Source organism: Mesocricetus auratus, unplaced genomic scaffold, assembly GCF_017639785.1.
Source record: "Mesocricetus auratus isolate SY011 unplaced genomic scaffold, BCM_Maur_2.0 Super-Scaffold_100004, whole genome shotgun sequence".
NCBI lineage: Eukaryota > Metazoa > Chordata > Mammalia > Rodentia > Cricetidae > Mesocricetus > Mesocricetus auratus.
In genome coordinates, this window is record NW_024429189.1 from 112,430,104 (window position 1) to 112,450,985 (window position 20,882).

The 20,882-nt window shown below is 40.2% G+C and overlaps 1 protein-coding gene across 4 annotated transcripts in view; it reads right to left on the minus strand.

Moving 5' to 3' along the window:
* Positions 1-20,882, minus strand: part of Ralgapa2 (Ral GTPase activating protein catalytic subunit alpha 2) — a 272,091-nt gene that overhangs the window by 97,123 nt on the left and 154,086 nt on the right. For all 4 annotated transcript variants that reach the window (XM_040746440.1, XM_040746439.1, XM_040746442.1 and 1 more), the window contains 7 exons: positions 18,896-19,004; positions 13,104-13,214; positions 11,781-11,849; positions 11,374-11,511; positions 10,154-10,337; positions 5,987-6,758; positions 4,744-4,815 (listed from right to left, as the gene is read on the minus strand). In XM_040746440.1, coding sequence (XP_040602374.1) covers positions 4,744-4,815; positions 5,987-6,758; positions 10,154-10,337; positions 11,374-11,511; positions 11,781-11,849; positions 13,104-13,214; positions 18,896-19,004 — 1,455 coding nt within the window. The remainder of the gene's footprint in view (positions 1-4,743; positions 4,816-5,986; positions 6,759-10,153; positions 10,338-11,373; positions 11,512-11,780; positions 11,850-13,103; positions 13,215-18,895; positions 19,005-20,882) is intronic.

Sequence of the window (20,882 nt, forward strand, 5' to 3'; positions counted from 1 at the left end):
CATAAATCACAGTAGGAGGAGGAGCATTCTTTCCTATTCATTAGCTAGCTATTGACCCCCCCCCATCATTCTCATGGAATAAATATATGTGAAGAAGAATCAGAAAATACAGGAAGAAAAGGAACTCTCAATCTGAACATGTAAACAAACAACATAATTTTCCACCACTGTAGGAAATGTTGAGAGGTGCTGGTGTTTTGTTTGTTTGTTTTGTTTTGTTGTTGCTGCTGCCTTTTAAGTGATAGATCTTAGAGGGTCTGTGAAATTCTGTAGTCAAGACCTTATGGAGTCTAGAAATTGCCATACCATTAACTGCCCTGAAAAACAGGCAAGGGTCAACAAGAAAGGACCCCCTACAATATGATTGGCTTATCACAGGAGCTGTAATAATCTGGCAGCTTAGAAGATGATAGCAGACATCCTAACCTTTACCTAAAAGGTTGTTTCAACAAAAGAACAAAAGCAGTTACAATTTGATTTCTGTCTAAAACTTTTACATACTTAAAAGTGGTTAGCATCCAATTTTTCTCTGTTCTACAGAGTTGACACACACAAAAACAACCTCAGGTCTATCTGAGATACATCAGTGTTTTATCCTTAAAGCCTAGGATTTTTCCATCCTGGGTCCTTGAGTCCTCATTTACTCAGTGTAGGAGCACAGAGGGCTAAGCTCACATGAAGGACTGACTGATGTGGGTGTGAGGAAAGGTGACCTTTAGTTGTAAACATTCATCAAATTTCACATCCTCCAAAATATTAGCACTGCAGAGAGCCTGCTAAGATGCAGACAGTGTGCCTGGCCTTGTTAGCGCCAGGCTTTTGAAATGGTAATTACAGCATCAACAGCACTTCATATCTACAAGCTGCACAACCAGTGAATGAAGGAGCAGGTAATTCAGGAACACACATACATAAAAATCAACAATACAGCCTTCCTTGTCAAGATGCATTTTTTCTTTCTTATTAGGAATAGAGCAAACTAGTTCCATTTTCTTGTGCTGTCGGTTTTAAAAATCAAACAAAGGAAAACATTTCTTTACCACACAGTGGCAAGAAAGCCCTCAGTGATGTGTATGTCCAGCCATCACACACAGTATAAAGACCCTAGTAGCTGCAAGACTATTTTTCCCTCAAAACATGTGAAGCAGGCACTGTTCCCACACAAAAGTGATATAAATTGATACCAGAAATAAATAGAAATGTCCTGAAAGTTGAGGGACAAGGTGTGTTCTTATTTGGTACCAGACCAATCTATGGTACAGGCTAGATTTCTTACAGGTAAAGAGCCACCAGACTTAGTTCAGGTTTTTAAAAGATAATCTTGAGAAATATCCTTTCCCATAAAATAAATTGATGTGCACTTAGAGGCCAAGAGTCGGGGTTTTAAGTGAAGGTTAATCAAAGGGCAGAAGATTGCCAATCAGCTACCCAAAGCTATATTTTACTGCAACAGCACCCCGGGGAGCTAATTCAATTGCACCTCATGCAACTAAAGTGCATTAACATTCAACAAATTGGCTACAATTACAAGATACCAGTACATTCACTTAATACTGGAGAAGCAGGGAATAATTCAGCATATTCTGGAAAAGCTGGGCTTGGGGTTCAAATGATTGTTCAACATTGAAGAACAAGAGTGAGTGAAATAAGTGCTTGAACCCTTCAGAAATCCCTCATGGACTTTCCAGAGGGCCCAGTCTCTGTTCTGAACAGAGCAAGGAGAGAAAGACTGAGCAGAAAAATGGCAGGGTCTAAAGCATTTTTTAAACCTTTTTGAAATTCAAGTTAAGCGTTCCTTGAATCAAGAAATGAAAACATTTAAAATACCAATGGAGTCCCAAGATCTGCCCTAAGGATGGTTTCTTTCTTCAATTACAACCACAAATGAATCTTTTAAACTTGTATAATTTTGTTTCTTGATACTAAAATGCTTACCACTGCAGAGCAGTAGGGTTACCAGGAGGAAAGGGCCTCACATCACTGCTGCTGGTGGAGTCAGGCTCACTACAGCCATTCTGGCACATTACCAACACTCAGAAAACATACAAAACAAGTACATGCTTTAACATGTGTGTGGCTCTAAGAAGCCATGATTGATAAGAAAGATACATGGGAAGGTAGAAAAGAAAACATAAAACAAAACAAACTATAGCCTCTTGATTCCTACATATTGGTCAATATAAATTAATGTATCTTAATTCTAAATTCTTCTGAAGGAGTAAAAGGACATATCGCTATAAGTAAGCTTAATATGATTTTATCTGCTGAATCTTTGGAGAGAGCAGAAGGTAGACAGACTAGTTGATAGGCAGAGGAGAAGGGAAGGGGGAGGAGAGGGAAGGAGAGGGAGAAGCAGGCAATAAAGGTAGTGAATTCCCAAGATGGTCAGTTTCTTTCTCAGCCTCCTGGCTTGAGACAAAAGCCTGGCAGTTGCCTCCCATCAGGCCTACTACTGATGAACTGGCTCAACAAGTTCAAGGTCCACAATAGTTGGGGACCAATCAACCATCTTATCTGTCTTCAAACTGACCAACCCTAAAGTAGGAAAGAGATCTCTTAAGAGACTTTAAAACTCCAAGACCTCAAGAAGATACTGGATTTTCAGCTTCCAAGTACACCTTCTGCTTTGCAGAGGTCTTTTTCTCTATGTGTTTGCTGCATGTGTGTGTTTCCTCACCCCCGATAAGCATCTTTCTTCAACTGCTGATTCTGTCTGTGATGCTTGAGATTTCTCTGCTGACACCTTCCTTTGAGCTTCAGATTTTCCTGCTTTTTAATTCTTTAACTGGCAGAGAAAATGAACCCAATTAAGACCTCTAGATTGAAAAAGATGTTTTTTTCATTAAGTTCTCTTAAAGGTAAGTGTGTGTGTGTGTGTGTGTGTGTGTGTGTGTGTGTATGTATATAAGTGTGCGTGCATATGCCTTTTCAATTCCAGGTGGAGATTAATAGTTGTTATTGTTATACCTAGGTTCAAGAATTCAAACCACCAACGAAATACCACAGTTATAAACCTGATATGCAAATAATAGTGACATGAGCCAAGCATTTACTTAAGAATAAAGAATAAAACCACAAGAAATCCACCTGAACACAAATGATAGTGAAAATGCATGCTTAGAAAATAGCATAGTGCTGACACAAAAACATGAAGGCTAGTAGACAAGAACCCAAAATAAAGCCATTTAGTTGAAACCATTTAATTTTTGACAACAGTGCCAAACATACACAAGGGAGAAAACCAGCCTGTTTAACATGAAGAAGAATAAGATTAGAGCCCATCTCTCATCCTACATAAAAATCAATTCAGGATGGACTAAAGACTACATTTTAGATTGAAGCTGCTAAAGAAAAACAGGGAAAATACTCAAGACAAAAGAATAGACAGGGATTTTCTAACAGCAGAGAAAATAATTCTAAGAACTAGCAAAAAATCACAAGGCTTTATAGTACAGCAAGGAAAAAAAATCACCATCCTGAAGGGAGCTACAGAATGAGAAAAAAACAAAAAAAAATTCATAACTAAAGTCAGACAGGTCCAAATATATAGGATATATAAAGAACTACTAAATTAAATAGCAAACCCCAAATCAACAAATAGTTTCATGAACAAGATAGTTCTTAAAAGAAGAAATACAAGTGGCCTCTAAATAATTGAAGTGTCCAATATCTTTAGACACACAGAAATGTCAATTAAACCTGCCTTAAGATTCTACCTTATTTCAGTCAGAATGGCTATCATCAAGAGAATAAATTCAAGTAGGGAGGATGTCAGGCTGGGTGCTTTATTCATTGTTGATGGGAATATACAGGGCAACCACTGTAGAAATCACTCCAAAGTGGTCATCTGTAAAGTGTAGCCTTCTCGATAGCCGCCTGGGCCCTGCCGTGCTGTCTGAACCCCCAAATAACACACAAGACACTATATTAATTATGAAGCTGTTGGCCGTTTTCTTGGTTTCTTATAGGCTAGGTCTGACTTGATTATTAACCCATAGTTACTCATATATATTTTACAAGAAGTTATCTTTGCTAGGATGCACTCCTGCCGTGTTCATTCCTCCCGAGAGTCACAAGGTGACCAGCCAGTTCACTACATTTCCCAGAATCCTCCAAGACTCCTAGTCCCACTTATCTTGCTTCCCTATTGGCCAACAGTGCTTTATTGACATATACACAGAACTTCCCCCATCAGTCACCCTTTAACAAAACATATGTAAACAACACTAAAAAGACTCAGTAGGTTGTATGCATATATGTATGTACACACAGACGTACATAAAAGAAAAATGTAGTAAATAAAGTGAGAACACACACACACACACACACACACACACACACACACACACACACACACACCCCACAACAACAATTAATGAAAAAGAGGCCATGAAATTAGAAAAGAACAAGATATGGGAGGTTTTTGTTTGATTTTTGTGTTTGCTTTTAAATTAACAAAAGCCTATGATTCCAGCTACTTGGAGGCTGAGGCAGGAGGACTATATACATGTTCAAGGCCTAACTGGGCTACAGAGTATGTTGAAGGCCAGCCTGGGCAACTTAAAAGAATCAGTATCCCAAAAACAAAACACCAAATGTTCAGTCAAAGTCAATACCAGCAGATTCTGGGCTACAGAAAATACTTTGTTATCACTATAGGTACCTTCTTTCCTGAAGCTGTATTTGATACAATGAGCTCATAAGGATAGACAGGGAAAAATATTTCAGTACACTTTTACATACCACTGACGTGAGTCCAGATTCTTTAGCTCTCTCAATAATTTTGAATTTTTCTTCAACAAATGAAAATTCTTCCTACAAAAAAAAAGATGGAAGAAGAAATCCATCTAACTCTGCTATTTTTAATCCAATAACAAACATAGCCATTATGGTAGTTTGAATAGGAATGGCCCCCATAGGCTCTTAGGGAATGGCACTATGAAGAGGTATCTTCTTGTTGGAGTAAGTGTAGCCTTGTTGGAGCAAGTGTATCACTGGGGGTGGGCTTTGGGGTTTTACAAGCTCAAGTCAGGCCCAGTGTCTCTCGCTTCCTACTGCCTGCGGATCCAGATGTAGGACTCTCAGCTACCTCTCCAGCACCATGTCTGTTTGTATGCCACCATGCTTCCCATTATGAGAACAATGAACTAAAACCTCTGAACCAGTAAGCCAGCCTCAATTAAATACTTTCATTTGTAGGAGCTGCCTTGGCCATGGTCTCTCTTCACAGAATAGTAACCCTAACTAAGACAGCCATCATCTATCCACTTACTGTCTCAATCACTGAAAAACTGTGATAGGTACTGTAGTTGTTTGAGTGAGATGTTCCCCATATTCTTGGGCATTTGAATACTTGTTCCCCAGTTGATGGTCTTGTTTAGGTAAGTTTAGGAGGTATGGCCTTGCGGGAAGGAGTTTATCACTGGGGACAGGCCTTAAGATTTCAAAAGTCATGTGACATTTCCAGTGCACTCTCTCTGCTTCCTGTTATCAATTAGATATGTGAGTTTTCCATTGTTGTCAGCTGTCATATCTACTACCTGCTGTTCCTGTCATTATAAATCCTAAGCATATGTCCAAATTAAGCTCTTCTTCTATGAGTTGCCTTTATCATAGCAAAAGAAAGTAACTAATTAGAAGGCTTCAAAATGAGCTCCAATATCCCTGAGTATGCAGAGACATAACATCAAGTTCACATTCCTCACCTATCCTGTAGCTAGACAGCAGTTTACTCACCTCGCAGTCCATTTGCATCTTGTATGAAAATAGAAACAGAAGTGGTCAGGGCCACAAGAAGGAAAGCAATGCTTTCTAGCTTTAAAGGAGCGACAATTCAGTTTTATTTCTAGTTTTAATCCAGTAGCTAAAAATAATCTATAAATACTGAAATCTGGAAAAACCTCTATTTCTTATTCTTTAACCTCAAATCGATAAAAAGAAGAATCCTTACATAGAAGTAATGACAAAACATTCATAGAACTGTTACCTTCTGTCCCAGGAATTCATTCCTAGGTCATCAAGCAACAACCTGCAGAAATAAAAGGGTCCTCGGGGTTCCACCGGCGAGGGCTGCCCTTGGCTGGTGACCTTCACTGCAGAATTAGAGTTACACCTCTGGACATACTCATCTTCCTGTATGCTCTGACGCAGGATGACCTCAATGATTTCCTTCTCTTGGTCACAGTTCATCCCACATGGGGGTGGCGAAGGCTCATTTAGATTTAGTTGTGATGGTAAAAGGCATTCAGGGCTTGTATGGCCAATGTTTTCAAGTAATTTGTCAAGTGCATCATCTCCCTCCTCACTGTGAGACAAATCTTTCTGAGGTCCACACGTATGTTGATGCCAGCCAGAAATCTGAAATGAGGGATTCCTTCCACTGGGTGCCAAGCGGCTTTCCAGAGGTCCATATAAAACCTTGCCATCCCAAGAGTACTTCCCTGAGATATCCCTCACAATGACTCTCACATCTGAGAGGGAACCCCCTGAAGTCCCTCCATCTGATGCTTCTGCAGGTGTCTGAAGGTAGGAGATGAGGGTACTATCATTAAATACGAAGAGCTGCAGGTTTGGGCTCCTGAACACCTCTGAGGACAGCTCAGCACCTTCCACATGGGCATTGTCATGGTTCTCACTGACCAGGCTGTGCAGTACAGCAGGGCCCCCACTCAGTGGATAGTGGCCTAGGTGGTTTACTAGGTGGGCCATCACCATTCGTGCAGTGAGGGGGATCAATTCCACACTTCTTCTCTTCTTCTCTGTGAAGAGCAGGAAGAAAATGTGAGGAGACTGGGGCCACTACGAGACTTCTGTCAGTAATTTCAATGTTTCATTTTGATTTTTGGTTTGGTTTAGGAGACACCTAAACTGGTCTAGAACTCATTATGCAGACCAGGTTGGCCTGGAACTCACAGATATCCACTTGCCTCTGCTGGGATTAAAGATGATTAAACATTACATCCAGCTGAATGTTTGATTTTTAATTGTAAGATTGTTTGTTCATTTTGACACTAATTCTATTTAAATTTAAGAAGATAGTTGAAACAGACTGCTAAAGAATCAACTTACATCAAGCTGTCACTCTGAAAGGGACTTTAAAATGTCTGCAGATAAAGGAATAAGCCAAAGAGAAGCATCCCCATGTTAGACAGATAAAATTTTGGGAGCTCAGATGAAGGTAAAACCCAGGTTGAAGGGGCAGTTGGGGCCAGAAAGTTGGTCAGGGAGGTTACTGTGGTACCCTCTGTTGCGTGAAGGTAGACTTAAAGAGGACATTAATAAACCTCGGGGTCATGTTTAAAGATTTGAAGCAGCTTGTTTAATAATCATTGTGACAATTTATGTTTTGTTATGAGGGCACTTAAAACATTTAAGAGAATTTGTCATGTTAATAAATCAAGGAGGCATTTAGAAGAACTTAACTAAATGTGTACTTGATGATTTAGTATCCAAGAGGAACTGATTTACAGAGTTTTAACATATATATATATATATACATATACATATATATATCTCACAGCTCAAGTAGCAGGGTTTTACAGAAGGGGGTTAAATGGAAAGGTAGATATACTAATGCTGTAACTAGAAAGTGAAATGAGTACTTCAGACTGAGAGTAGCTGAGGAAATTTCAATCTGCCAAATTTATAAAGCCTGATGTATCAATTTGATAACAAGTAAAAATGAAACTTCAAATTTTATGGGGAAGGTCTAAATATGTAAATTAAGGTCCATAATTTGAGCTATGAGTATTAGGAAGTAACTGGTTTTTAAAATCACAATATAAACAATCAAATATTAACACATAAATCACTGTAAATATATGTCTTAAAATATATATACAAATACACACATACACACACAACACATACATTAGTTTTAGATACTACCCAACCAGCTTACATATAACATATTTTTTTGTGCTATATAAAACCCCAGAAAGAAACAAATCTCTGAAATTTGGGGAATTCTGAGCAATGAATGAGAACAAGGTCACCGGGCTGGAGAGATGGCTCAGCCATTAAAGACTAGGCTCACAACCAAAAATATAAGAGAACAAGATCACCTTGAATTTTCTTGACTTTCTTACCAATTTTTTCAATGTACATGAAATCTATACCTATAATGGAAAATAAAGTGTCACACAAGTGGTCATTTACATCTCTTCCTAAACTTAAACTTTTTCCCACAACCTAAGAGAAATATGTAAGATTTCTACACAACAAATCTAATGCTCCGGCTAAGAAATGTTACTCCTCCAGAGAGTCACATGAAACCAGCTGGGAGTTCACAGTTCATAATGTGAAACACACCGTTGTCATGACAGCAGGGCAAGCATAAAACTAATGATAAAAGTACAATATGACAAAGGGCCAAGGCAGAAAATATCAGTTGGAAAACCAACTTACCTCTACTTTTGCTCACAGAGGTTGTGCTTTTGGGATTTTGTGAATATTTGAATTCTACAATGGGAGAATAACTTGGTGTCATAACAAACTATGACACGATGGCACTTCTAATAAAATCCTGACTGGAGTCAGGAAAAGGAGCATTTGTGAACCACTGATCTCTCCTGTTGCCACATTTCAGCTAAGTCTACTTCCTATATGTTCCCTGAGAACTGAAGATGATCGGGACTCAACTAATGACAAGCCAGCTCAGTGTTTCCACAAACTATTAAAAAGAAGAAGATCCTTCATGAAGCCCTTCCCCCTTTCTTCTACTTTAAGTAGTTATTAACAATGATCAATCTGAGCACATGTGCTCACAGATGGCTTGACTACATATCCTGACTGTAACTTTATTTAAAAGTAACAATTGTATCCAGAATAGGCAATAGCCTAAGTAAGTCAACACAACAGTGGTGAACCTATTTTAGGGTGCACCATATACTCTGCACACCAACCTGATCATAGCCTGCTGTGTCTCTTCCCTCTTCACCAAAAGCCCATGAGAGGGGTCTGTCACAGGTTTGAGTGGTCACCAACTCATGCTATCTAGCTAATCTGGACTAAGTGTTTCGGTAATGTCCATATCTCAACACTTCCTGGCAAACACAGTCCCTTTCTGCTCTCTGCTTCCATTGGCTTCTTGAAGCACACAGCACTGCTAACTGCTTATGCACCACTTACTCTCTGACTTTGGTGTCTAGGAATGACCTCTAATGACTCTATGTTGGTCCTTTTCCATGACCCTGACTTTACTTACTTGGTGACAGCCTCTCATTACTTTTCCCTTAAGGATGCTTTGCCATGAATTCCATTCTTGATCCTAGCTTTCAAACTGAAAAGCTTTATGCAAAATCCCTGGGTGATAGTGTACTACTCTGTAGCCACATTTACAAACTGTTAATTGAGTCAGTTGAAGATTCATATACAGTAATAGGAAATAAAAGAGATCTTAACTACCCTTCATCTCAGGGGTAACATCTCAGATATACAGTCCAATACCACAACCAGGAACCAGACATTAACATAACCCATTAATAAATTGGTATATACCAGTTTTATACATTTATATGTGCTTAGTTTCATGAAAATTTGCCACACTTATAATGACCCGCTCACTTTTCAGACAAATATTCCAAGGCTTAGATTGGGTGCATTTCATTTGGATGAATGGCTAAGGGGGAAATACAGCAGCCAAGTCATAACAATTTCCATAGACTTGTCTGCCACGGAAACACACCCTAAGTGGGGTCAAGTAAGCTCTCAGCTTTCTTCATGAGGTGCTTCTGTTCCAGTATTCTCTATGAGCTCCTTTAAAGCCTACCCTCCTTGCTGTGTCTAGCTTAATTCTTCCCTATGGGAAGTCCTGAGGATGCTACTAGTTCAGTACTGTCCTATCTCTCCCACCAGATATAAAATTTCTTGAGGAATGAGAAAGGAGCCCTTTTTTTTTGCATTCTATGGGTATGAGACAAGAGATTTTCAGTAATACAAAACCATGTGAATAATTTAAGATGAGAAAAAAAGAAAGGAGGAAAAAATAACAGGAAGAAAGAGAAAGAAACAGGAAAGGCAATTTGCCATCAGAGACCCTATAAACTGGGACTTCAACAAGTAGATTCAAAACAAACCCAAAACACAAGGATGGACAAGACTACAATCTCACTTCTTCCTGCCCATAAGATTGTATATTTGTAGACATACGCACCCTCTTCCACGGTCAGCAGGTTCCCCAGGTCTGATGATGAATGGTACTGGACCGGCTCCGAGTTCCTCACATTTGCTAGAGGCAGGAAGGGGTCATAATCCGTGGATGACAAGTCAGCCAAGGTCAGAGTGTAGTGACTTTGCTGTGTGTATGTGCTTGAGCCACAGACACAGCAGTGCAGAACCTGAGGAGAACAGACAGGAATGGTACTCAGTATGCCAATACCTCCTGACCCTTGACAAACTGTCCCCACAGTGCTTGCAAGACAGGACTTCTACTTAGGAACATGTCAAAGTATGGGGTTGTTTTCATTCTTAAATATCTTTTTGCTATAAGCAAGTCAGTAGCAATACCTACATTCTCAGGCCAAAAGGAGCACAAGTGAAAAGGTTTCTGTTCTTGTGTGACTGTAAGATTTCTCAGTCCCTCACCCTCCAAAGGCAACATAAGTGGAAGGAACCAGACCAGGAGATGAAAGACACCTATGGGAAAGTCCTCATGATAGAGGGCAGAGTGACCACAACCTGAGTTTAAATAAGTACAACGCATGAACCAATGAATTATAAGGGATAATTTAATATGATTTTGAAAGCATAACTAAATAAAAATAAATTGAAAACAGATTTTAAAGTCTCTCACTTCTCACAAAGTGAGATTTCTTAACTCCTATCCTAAGGATTTTTTTCCCTTTTGTTTTGGTTCTAGTCTTGAGTCAGGGTTTCATTATATAACCTAGGCAGCCTTGAATGCAAGGCAATCCTTTTGTCCCCATGCTCCCAAATTCTGGGATTACAAGCATGCACCACCACACCTTCCTCTTGAGGTTTCTTTAAGGCAAAGAAATTACTAGAAGCATTATGGGTTTTTTCTTACTTTGCTACAACAGATCTTTGGATGCTGCAGACCCTCCTATAATAGAAACAGTCCATTTTGAAATTAAGTAGGCAGAGATCATGTGCCATGAAGATTGGGGGCATTCTGATCAAACAGCAGTTGTTTAAAGACAACAGTCATGTGAAATGTATGTATCTTCACCTTGGCAACTACTGGCTTTCTACAACTGTGTGTGTTCTGTTTATTCATTAATTATTCATTTCTTTCCAAATACTTAACCTTCCACAGCTCCTTTTCAGAAGGCACAAATACATGAATGTACAACATTTTGGTAATTTTTAATCTGTAGGTCCGCTGTCTATGCCCAAGGCTTAGGGGAGACTCACCCTGTAGATATAATCCAGCAAGGGAGCCCGGGGTGGGTGCAGCTCCTCCAGGACTGCTGTGGACACAGGGTGGAGAAGGGCATTCACAGGCAGTGCCATGCACCAGTCCAAGAGGCAGAGGAGCAAGGACACAATAAACTAGAAGAAGAAACATATCCAGAATCTCATTCTATGGCCCTTAGGACCCACTGGAAGTAAAAATAAACAGAATTGTCCCTGTTCAATATTCAACTGACACACAAATGCAGGATAAGTATGTATACAAAAACGGCTTTCATAGGAAAGCATATTAAAGCCACCACCATAAAAGGATGTAATAAATGATACCATCATCAGGAATATTAGATACCACTCTGTCTTATACTTAAAAATTACTGTGGGGGAAAGCTACCGAACATGACACTTACCTTTTTATCTGTTTCCACTGAGGAGTACTCTGCACTTGGTAAAAGAAATGCAATTGTGGCCACAAGGATCTGCATAAAAGATAAAACCCAATCAAGCAGACCATGATAGTTTGGAAGCTATATGCTAAGAATCCCAAGATGACCTTACAACTAAACACAACTTGGTACCTACTCACTAATGATGATAGAACACTGAGGACCAGTTGTAGCAGATTTGAAAGTAACGATCACGTAATGGTTTCTACGTCTTTGGTGGGAGACTGGGACCTCATAGTAAGGAATAGTTCTCTCTATAGCCACGTAATATCTACTATTATTCCTACATTTCCAGTAAAGTGAAAAAAGTTCAAAGTAATTATGAAAATAATTTACTACTATAAATTAGCATAGGTCTCCATCTCCTGTTCCCACATCACAGCATGCCAATCTTCTTCACAGGTATCCTGTCTGGATAATTACAAGGTGACACTAAACCCAACTTTACATTCTGAAGCAGAGTAAAAGGTCTATTTTACTCCAGGTCATTTCAGGTCAAAAACCACTTGTGACTCTTGATGTGATTCTGAGAGAACAAAGTGATCCCAACCAATGAAGTCTGTCTAGGGCTGGAAGGAAATGAATCTGCATCACTTCTTCTCTCTCCCAGCCATCCATCATGGGGACAAATCTAATTTTCTCAGAGGATCCACTAGATGGGTAAGGAACAGGGCTTGCCTGAAGAAGTACAGTTATAAAAACTGCCAGGCTCTGTGAGCTAGTCCCTGCTCTGTTCTGAGCAAAGACCCTTTGGCTGTAGCAGACCTCTGAGAAGCTGTGGTTGAGTACTTCCTGTTCCTCCTGCCTCCTCTCCTGGCTACCTCCCCATCAGAGGCTAATACTGCACTGATCTCATTACTGCTGAGTAACTGCCACAGCAGCAAGCGTGGCCCAGGACTTTAGTCTGGGAACAACTGCTTTACACAACAGCTAAGCACCAACCCTGGAAGGAAGGCATTAAACCAGCTGCCTACTCCTTGTTGGCACCATCCAAATTACTCTCAGTGAATAAAGCCCAACCTACAAAAGGTCTCTTTGTTGTGGTTGTGTCTGCCTTTCAAACTCTCCAAGCATCAGCCTCTGCCCTGTAACACTGCAGACTTCTTTGCACAGTGCCTAGAATTGCAGCTGAGAAGAGCCAGCCAACACTGCCTGAAAACAGGGCTCACATGGCAGTTTAATAGTTGCTTCTCTAACAATTATTTGAGGATCTACAGTTAATTAGATATCAAATACATTAGTAAGAAGGGAATGCAGATGCTTTAGCATTGTAGATAAAGGACTTACTTCTGCCATTTTTCGCGGTAGAGCAGTTTCAAACATCTGAAGCTTTTCCCAGTAGGAAACCAGCAGCTGAAGAACATCACAGGCTACCTGAGCCACAATCTTGTTAGGAAACTACAAAAGGAACCAAAACCCCCAAGTAAACAGAGCAGCAGGTGTATGTTCTGGGGGAAGAACAGGGCTGTTTGCTCTTCCCAATTCTATACACATATCTCATGTGCAATAGTTGAAAACTCTGTCTAATTAACATCATTTGCACACAACTACTCCATCATTCTACATAGCTGATTGTTTGGAATTACCTACATTAATTTATATATCTGTAGAAAAATGTGGCCATTATTTGCCTAGAAATTAAAAGCCTAAGTTTAAAATTCTATATTCAGCTAATATAAATCATCCTATTGTCAACTTGAGGAAATTAAAATGGAGTGTCCTCTGTGTGCTGAAACTTCTACACAAATGTAACTTTTTCTGTCATTGACAAATTGACACTGACAATTCTGTAAGGAAGATGCTATCTTCATCTGACACAGAGACACAGGGATTAAACAAATGACTTCCTAACTGAGGAAATAAAATAGCACACATGTAACATATTAATGAATGTGTAAAAGCAGACTTTAAGGACATGGGCATGTTCAATGACTCTGGATGTGTTTGCCAAAGTTGTCTGTGGCGGCTTAAATGAGAATAGTCCTCATAGGCTAATATGTGCTTCAGTCAGTAAAACTGGAAGGGCAGAGACATTTAATACCTTGACATCAGACATAGAGCTACAGGATTTGGAGTTTGCCCTGCTGCATTTCAGTATTCCATTATTTCCTCACTATGCCCTGATTTGCCCCCCCGCCCCTTTGGAATAGCAAATGTATATTCTGAGCCGTTGTATGTTGGAAATATTACATTTGCTTTTATAATTTAAAAGGGTTACAGTTAAAAGATTGCCTTGAGTCTCAGAAGAGACTTTGAACTTTAACCTTTTAAACTGTACTGAGACCGTGAAAGGCCATGGGACTTTTGAAGTTGGATTGAGTGCAGTTTACATTATGATATGGCCACAAGCATATGGGGGCCAGGGAGTGGAATATGGCAGTATGAATGAGAATGGCCTCCACAGGATTGTACATTTGTTTGAATACTTGGTCCCAAGTAGTTGGACTGTTTGAGAAGGATTAGGAAGTATGTCCTTCTTGGAAGAGATGTGTCACTGGGGGTGAGGTTTCAAAATCCCATGCCACTCCCAGTTAGATCTTCATCTACCTCATGGTTGCTGTCTTAAGATGTGAACTCCCAGCTATTGCTCCAATGGCATGCCTGCGTGCCGTAATGCTACCTGACATGATGGTCATGGACTCTAACCCTCTGAACCTGTCAGCCCCAATAAACTTTTTCTTCTATAAGGTGATTTAAGTATGGTGTCTATTTATAAAAATGGAAAAGTAACTAAGACACTGCCTGGACACCCTATCTATCTATCTATCTATCTATCTATCTATCTATCTATCTATCTACCTACCTACCTACCTACTTATTTAGTTGTTTATTTTGTGAGGTGGATGTCAAAGAGGTAATATGTACAAAGCCTTTGAATGGGACGAGGACACCCTGTGCTTCCAGCCTTGACCAGGACCTAGAGGCTACACTGCTATCCACACCTTATTGACAGCACATGGCTTGCCAGTGGCCTGTACTGCTTAATTTAAATCACATGAACATTCAGGGGCTCTTCACAGTCTTCCTACCTCATCTAGACTCCAGATGACCTGACTGCCACTGGCCTCCTCCCACCCTTCAAGCACCCTGGGTGTTTCTGTCCTAGGGCCTTTGTACTTGTTCCTGGATTTGCTTCAGATTTTTAGTTCCCAGGTCTAGTGTACCTGGCACTACTATACTGTTCAGATCCTCACACAAAATTTCACCATCTCCATGAAGCAGTCCACCTCTTCCTCTTCCTCGGTTTTATCCCATCCTGTTTCATTTCCTCCACACTATTATAGGAGATTGTAGCGTATTTTACTATTTTCTTATATTGTTATCACTGTTGGTGGAGCTAACAAGGGTGTATACAACATGTTCAAGGGGAAGTGAAAGAATGAATGGGAGCTAACAAGGCTCTTAAAAAGCTGGAAACAGACAAGGGGAAAGTGACAAGAGCCATGGGAGACAAGGCAAAGGTCCTTAGGGGAGAATGAGGAGATGGGACAGAGAGAAAGTGGTAGGATGGAGGGCTGAGCTGCGTCTGGAAGGATACAGATAGAGAATTGGGTTCCCTTGTAGGTGAGCAGCAATATGTGAGTGCCATAGAGGCACAGGTTCTGAGGCAGCTAAGGATCCTGAGATGGGGACTGCCAACGGGGTAGCAGTAAGCATACACAGTAAGAGAGTTGAAGGATGGTAGGGATAAAAGAAATCACTCACTCACTCACCTAACTCCATGAAAGACTGACAGTATGCCAACATAGAATTAAAGGCCAGAGAGCTGAAGGCATAAGATGAGTTCAGCAGGTGAGTATAGCTTGTGCTTTCTAGGAACAGGAGTTGTTATGGAGCAGGTTTGTGTCTGTCTTGTTCGCCAGAGTGGTCAGATCTATGTACAGACAGTGGAACAACCTGGTACTATGATGGACAACCTGACAGGGCAAAGACACAATGTGTATAATTGTCTTTTTTCATGGTACCTTATGCTTTTCCTCATAATTACAGAAAAATTGCAGGTTTTGAGAATCCATAAACATTCAAAGAAGAAAATATGTTATCTGTGATTCTATTTCTCTGCTATATCAATCTCTCTAAAATAAATAAATAATTTATTTAATATGTATGGGTATTTTGCCTGCATGTATACCTGCACCATGTGCATGCCTGGTGTCTTTGGAGGCCAGAATAAGGTAACAAATCCCCAGGGTTACAGACAGTTGCAAACTGTGGGTCTGGGAACTGAACCTGGGTCCTCTGGAAGAACAGCCAGTGCTCTTAACCAATGAGCCATCTTTCCAGCCCCAAGCTATTACCAATTTCTATTTCTGTTTTATACTATATAGGAAGTTATACACGTCTAAGATACCATCAAATTATTAACAGTGTTCTCAAGTAAAGGATAGAGCTAGGGAACTAATTTAAATGTGTACATTTAGATTTCAGAAAACAAAAAAACCTGAAAAACATCTTAGAATTGAGAAAATGGGGTATTTAAAAATGAGTTGAGACCCATACAAATCAACAGCTTATATCCAGTATTTTTCCCTCTTTGGTTTGGAAGTCAGAATCCTGCACATTGAAGTTATATAAAGCCCTAGGCACGAGGCCACAGCATCCTAGTTGGACCTGCCAAGGATCTCAGTCAGTCCATTTCCCACATCCCTCAGCAGTGTTACTTCACCTCCTGAGACAGTTTTCATTATAAATATGATGGTAAGGGGAGGAAACTGTGCCACGTGGCATCATCGTTTACAAATTCTTACATTCTTCTTCAGGGGATCAGTGGTAGGTACCTGTCCAGGTGTTATACAGTAGGGCTAGGGGATGAGGTGATGGGGAGTAGAGGACACATGTGGGGAACAAGAGGTATTGAGTTTGGTCAGGCAGGGACCAGACCATGTGTCCCATTCCAAGGATGAAGAACACTGTAGGTCAATCATGAACCAAAGAAGACAATACGCAAAGGGCAAACAGAGATGCCACTGGTCTAAAGACAACTGCCCAGAATCTGCTGTAATCATTGTTACTATGACAGCTTCAAGAAGTGGATGAAGGGACTGGACAGATGGTTCAGAGTTTCAGTTCAGATTCAGCTGAATCCTCTTACAGCCTGAATAAGCTCCTTGTATCTCCTGCCATCAGTTCCCTTCTTCACTAGTAAAATGGGAATACTTCCCTTGCCATTGAGAACTTACACAATGCCCTCGGCACAGTGCCTGGCAGAGATTCACTGGTTCTGCAAATCTGATAGTAACAGTGCTAATTATGTCTACTGTTTCTGCACAGGAACCAAAAAGGGCGGGATGCAAGCTCCGCTTTAGTAGGCAGCCTAACTGCACAAGTGGAAGTTCAATTATGTCCTTTATGCCACGCATATCTACTTTCAATGCAGGCTCTGTCACTCATATCTGTATTGCCTTAGACTTGTGAGAGGATTTCTCTGGGACTTGATTTCTTCTGGGGTGCTCACCTTGCAGAGCACCACAAAAACTCTAAAAAGTATCAAGAGATTACCAATATTCTACTTTCATGGATGTTCAACAATTTGTACACCTCTCAGTAACAAAGCAAAGAAGGAAGAAGCCTCCAAATGCCTTATGTTCAGGCAGCAGGTGACCACCCAGGCTCCTAAGGAGAAGCTGCAGGCTCCTATCTCAGTCATGCCAAAGAGGTCACAGCTTGAAACCTCACTTTCTTATATTCAAAGATGTCCAGCCACCAGAAGAGACTCAACTGGCCCAGGCTTGGTCCACAAACTGACAACGAATGACCTAAGAACAGCTGTCAATAGTGAGGCAGCCACTGGCAGCCTTACAGAATATTTACCATGGCCCTCAGAATGGGTCTTTGAAAGCACTGTCTCTCTATAATGTAGGGAGCTGCAAAAGTGGATTAATTAAAACTAAAACCGGTTAAAATACTGGGAGAAAGCTTAATGTCAAAATACATTAAGAAATGGGAATACCGCCGGGCGGTGGTGGCACACGCCTTTTTTTTTTAATTTGAAATTAAATTTAATGTACAATAAAGTAACAGAAAAAAAGAGCAGGAAGCAGAGAAAAACCTTCCCGGAGTCACAGAAATAAAAGAAATTTGGGTGTGGTAGTGCACGCCTTTAATCCCATCATTCAGGAGACAGAGGCAGGTTTGGAACTCTGAATTGCAGGCAGGTCTGGTCTAGGTAGTGATTTCCAAGGCTATGTGCCCCTCTCCTACTGAAATCATACATGGAATCAGGCCAGGCAGTGTGGTTCCACTAACTTTAGTTCCACTAGCACTCACTCGGGAGGCAGAGGCATGGGGTTCCATGACCTGGTCTACAGAGTGAGTACCAGGATAGCCAGGACTGACTGTTTAGACCGGGGAGCGGTGGGGTGAGCCTTGGTCCTTCCTCAACAAGATGACAGGAGCACACTAAGTTGACTTCCTAGGGGAGGCCTTAACCTAGGGGGAATCTTGTATTTTGGAATGTAGAAAAACAAGATAATAAATTTAAAGAATATTTAAGAAGATAGATCGATTTATTTGAAAGGTAAAATTACTTGGTAGTATTTAGTTTGAGAACTGGGGGTAGGCCTGGGTGATTGGCGGTGGCAGCAGGAAACACAACAGCAAACACAAAAACAAGTGCCAGCAAGTGGTAAAATGTTTTTAAAAAGGAGATTCAAATGGCGCAGAACTGCCATCGCCGCCTCCTTCCCTCCCTTCCTCCCTCCTACTCGCCAAGTCTCACATCCATTTATTGTGCCAGCCTTCCGCCGCGCCAGCCCTGTGTGGCCTTGTAACTGGCCGGTCAGTGACACTCTGTGATCTGAGCCTCCCTCTTAGAGAGTGACTCGCCTGTTTTTCATAGCTTCCTGCCATACTTTCGCTTTCATCAGCTGAGGAGGTCGGCTGGCCATCCCTGATTTCACTGTATCCCAGGCCAGGGGGTGGGCGCAAGCCTTTAATCCCAGCACTGGGGAGGCAGAGGTAGGTGGATCTCTGTGAGGCCAGCCTGTTCTACAGAGCTAGTTCCAGGACAGCCCCTAAAACAATACAGAGAAACCCTGTCTCGAAAAAACCAAAAAAAAAAAAAAAATTAATGGGAATACCTTCAGAGTTACACCTATCACATTGATGGCATCCTTGACTTGAGGATGGCTGGCACACTGTGTAAGCTCTTCACAGATCCAGACCCCGAGGGAGCAAATGGCGATGCATCTTTCAAAAGAGAAGCAAAGGGAGGAAAACACTCATGAAATTCAATATATTTTAAAATGACAAAATAAATCTATTTATTCAAAGAAGCAACAATTATAGATATACTAACAATATTTTCCTTGAGAGAAAAGGTAGAACTTCCAGTGGGCCAGTTTTCAGGATAAACAGAATCACCAATGCTAGTCAGTACTTAAATATTTCATGAAACAAGTGGCAGATTTTCTGTTAACTACCACAATCCATGTCACCCATTTTAATTGACTCCAAACTGTTATTACATTTTACCGTTAAGATAATTTTGAGGAGGGACAAAAGGCATGGATCTTAGAATATTGAAAATTCCCTTACAATGTATATAATATATACTCCAAATGTAAGACAAACACTATATTTGATTTTAAAGTAACTTCAAATTAGGGAAAAGGAATTACAAAAACTATTTGATAGCGTAAGAAGATTTTTAAAAAATCAGATATATTCCACAAGACTTTGAGTTGAAAGCCCGAGGAAATATTTTCATTTTTTTGAGATGACATCTGAAGGACATCAAGCTTAATAGGGTAGGGAATGTCAGAAGGCACTAGAAAATTCAGTTCCGGCTGTGTCATATTTGCACGTTAAGATAGCCGACTTGAGATATTAAGTATACAATTAACATCTAAGCCTGGCTATGCGAGAAATTCATTAAAAGGACAGGTAAATAAATTGGAAATGATCAACAAGCATTTATATACTGACTAGAATCTGTGAAACATGCAGGAAGTCATGGGGAAATGCTAGGGCCAGACCCAGTCGCTGGGTCACCTTAATATGCACAAGTTAGGCAGAGAAGTGGCATTAGCACAGGGATCACAAAAGGAGCAGTGGACAGAGGAAGGGAGGCTCTGTTGCAGAGGACAGGCATTGTTTAGAAGTGGTTAAAGACAGACTAACTTCAAGAGTTTTAAAAATCATAGTAAAATCTCTAGAACAACCTTTATGAGAAGTGAATAGAAATCAAGTCAAAAAGAAAAACAGCATAGATAAAGAGGTAGGAAAAAAGGTAGTAAACAAAAGAAATGCTTAGGAGTTCCAATAATATTAAATAAGATGAAAAAACATACCCAAAAGATCATTGGTAATAACAAATACAAATGAACTAAAGTCTCCATTAATAGACGAAGATCACACAAACTTATACAGTCATAAAATTCAGATACATACAGCTTTTGGAAAGGCATTGTAAAAACAATACAGAAAAGCTATTTTGAAAAGATAAAAAGTATTATATAGCAAAGTGGTTTCTAAAATAAACCATCCATAGAAATAGAAAGGACCATATACACATAAATACATTTGAGTCACTACAGAGATACAACAATTACAAATGCCTATGCAACTAATAACCATCACAACCTTTGACAGAAATTCCAGGAAACAGATTAAGGTTCAACAGTGGAAAGCTTTTAACATACCTTTCAGCAAATGATCAAATTAATAAAAACAAAACAAACTCCAGGAGGAATGCAGAGTATGTGAAACGCTGTAAGGTTACATATAGAACAATATACCTCACAATTAAAGAACAATATGTGCATTTTCTTCTTTCTCCTTTAAATACAGTATTTTCCTTTTTTATTTTATGTTTATGGGTATTTTGGCTGTATGTATATTTGCAGTGCCAAAGGAGGCTAGGAAATGGCACTGGGCCCCTGGGGTTGGAGTTACAGATGACTGTGAGCTCCTACGTGGGTGCTGGGATCTGAATCCGAGTTCTCTGTAACAGTAGCAAGTTCTTTTAACCACCAAGTTATCTCTCTAGCCCCTATGAACATTCAAGAATATATGGAACATCTTCTAAAACTGGGGTCCTAAAGCAAATATTAACAACTTGAAATA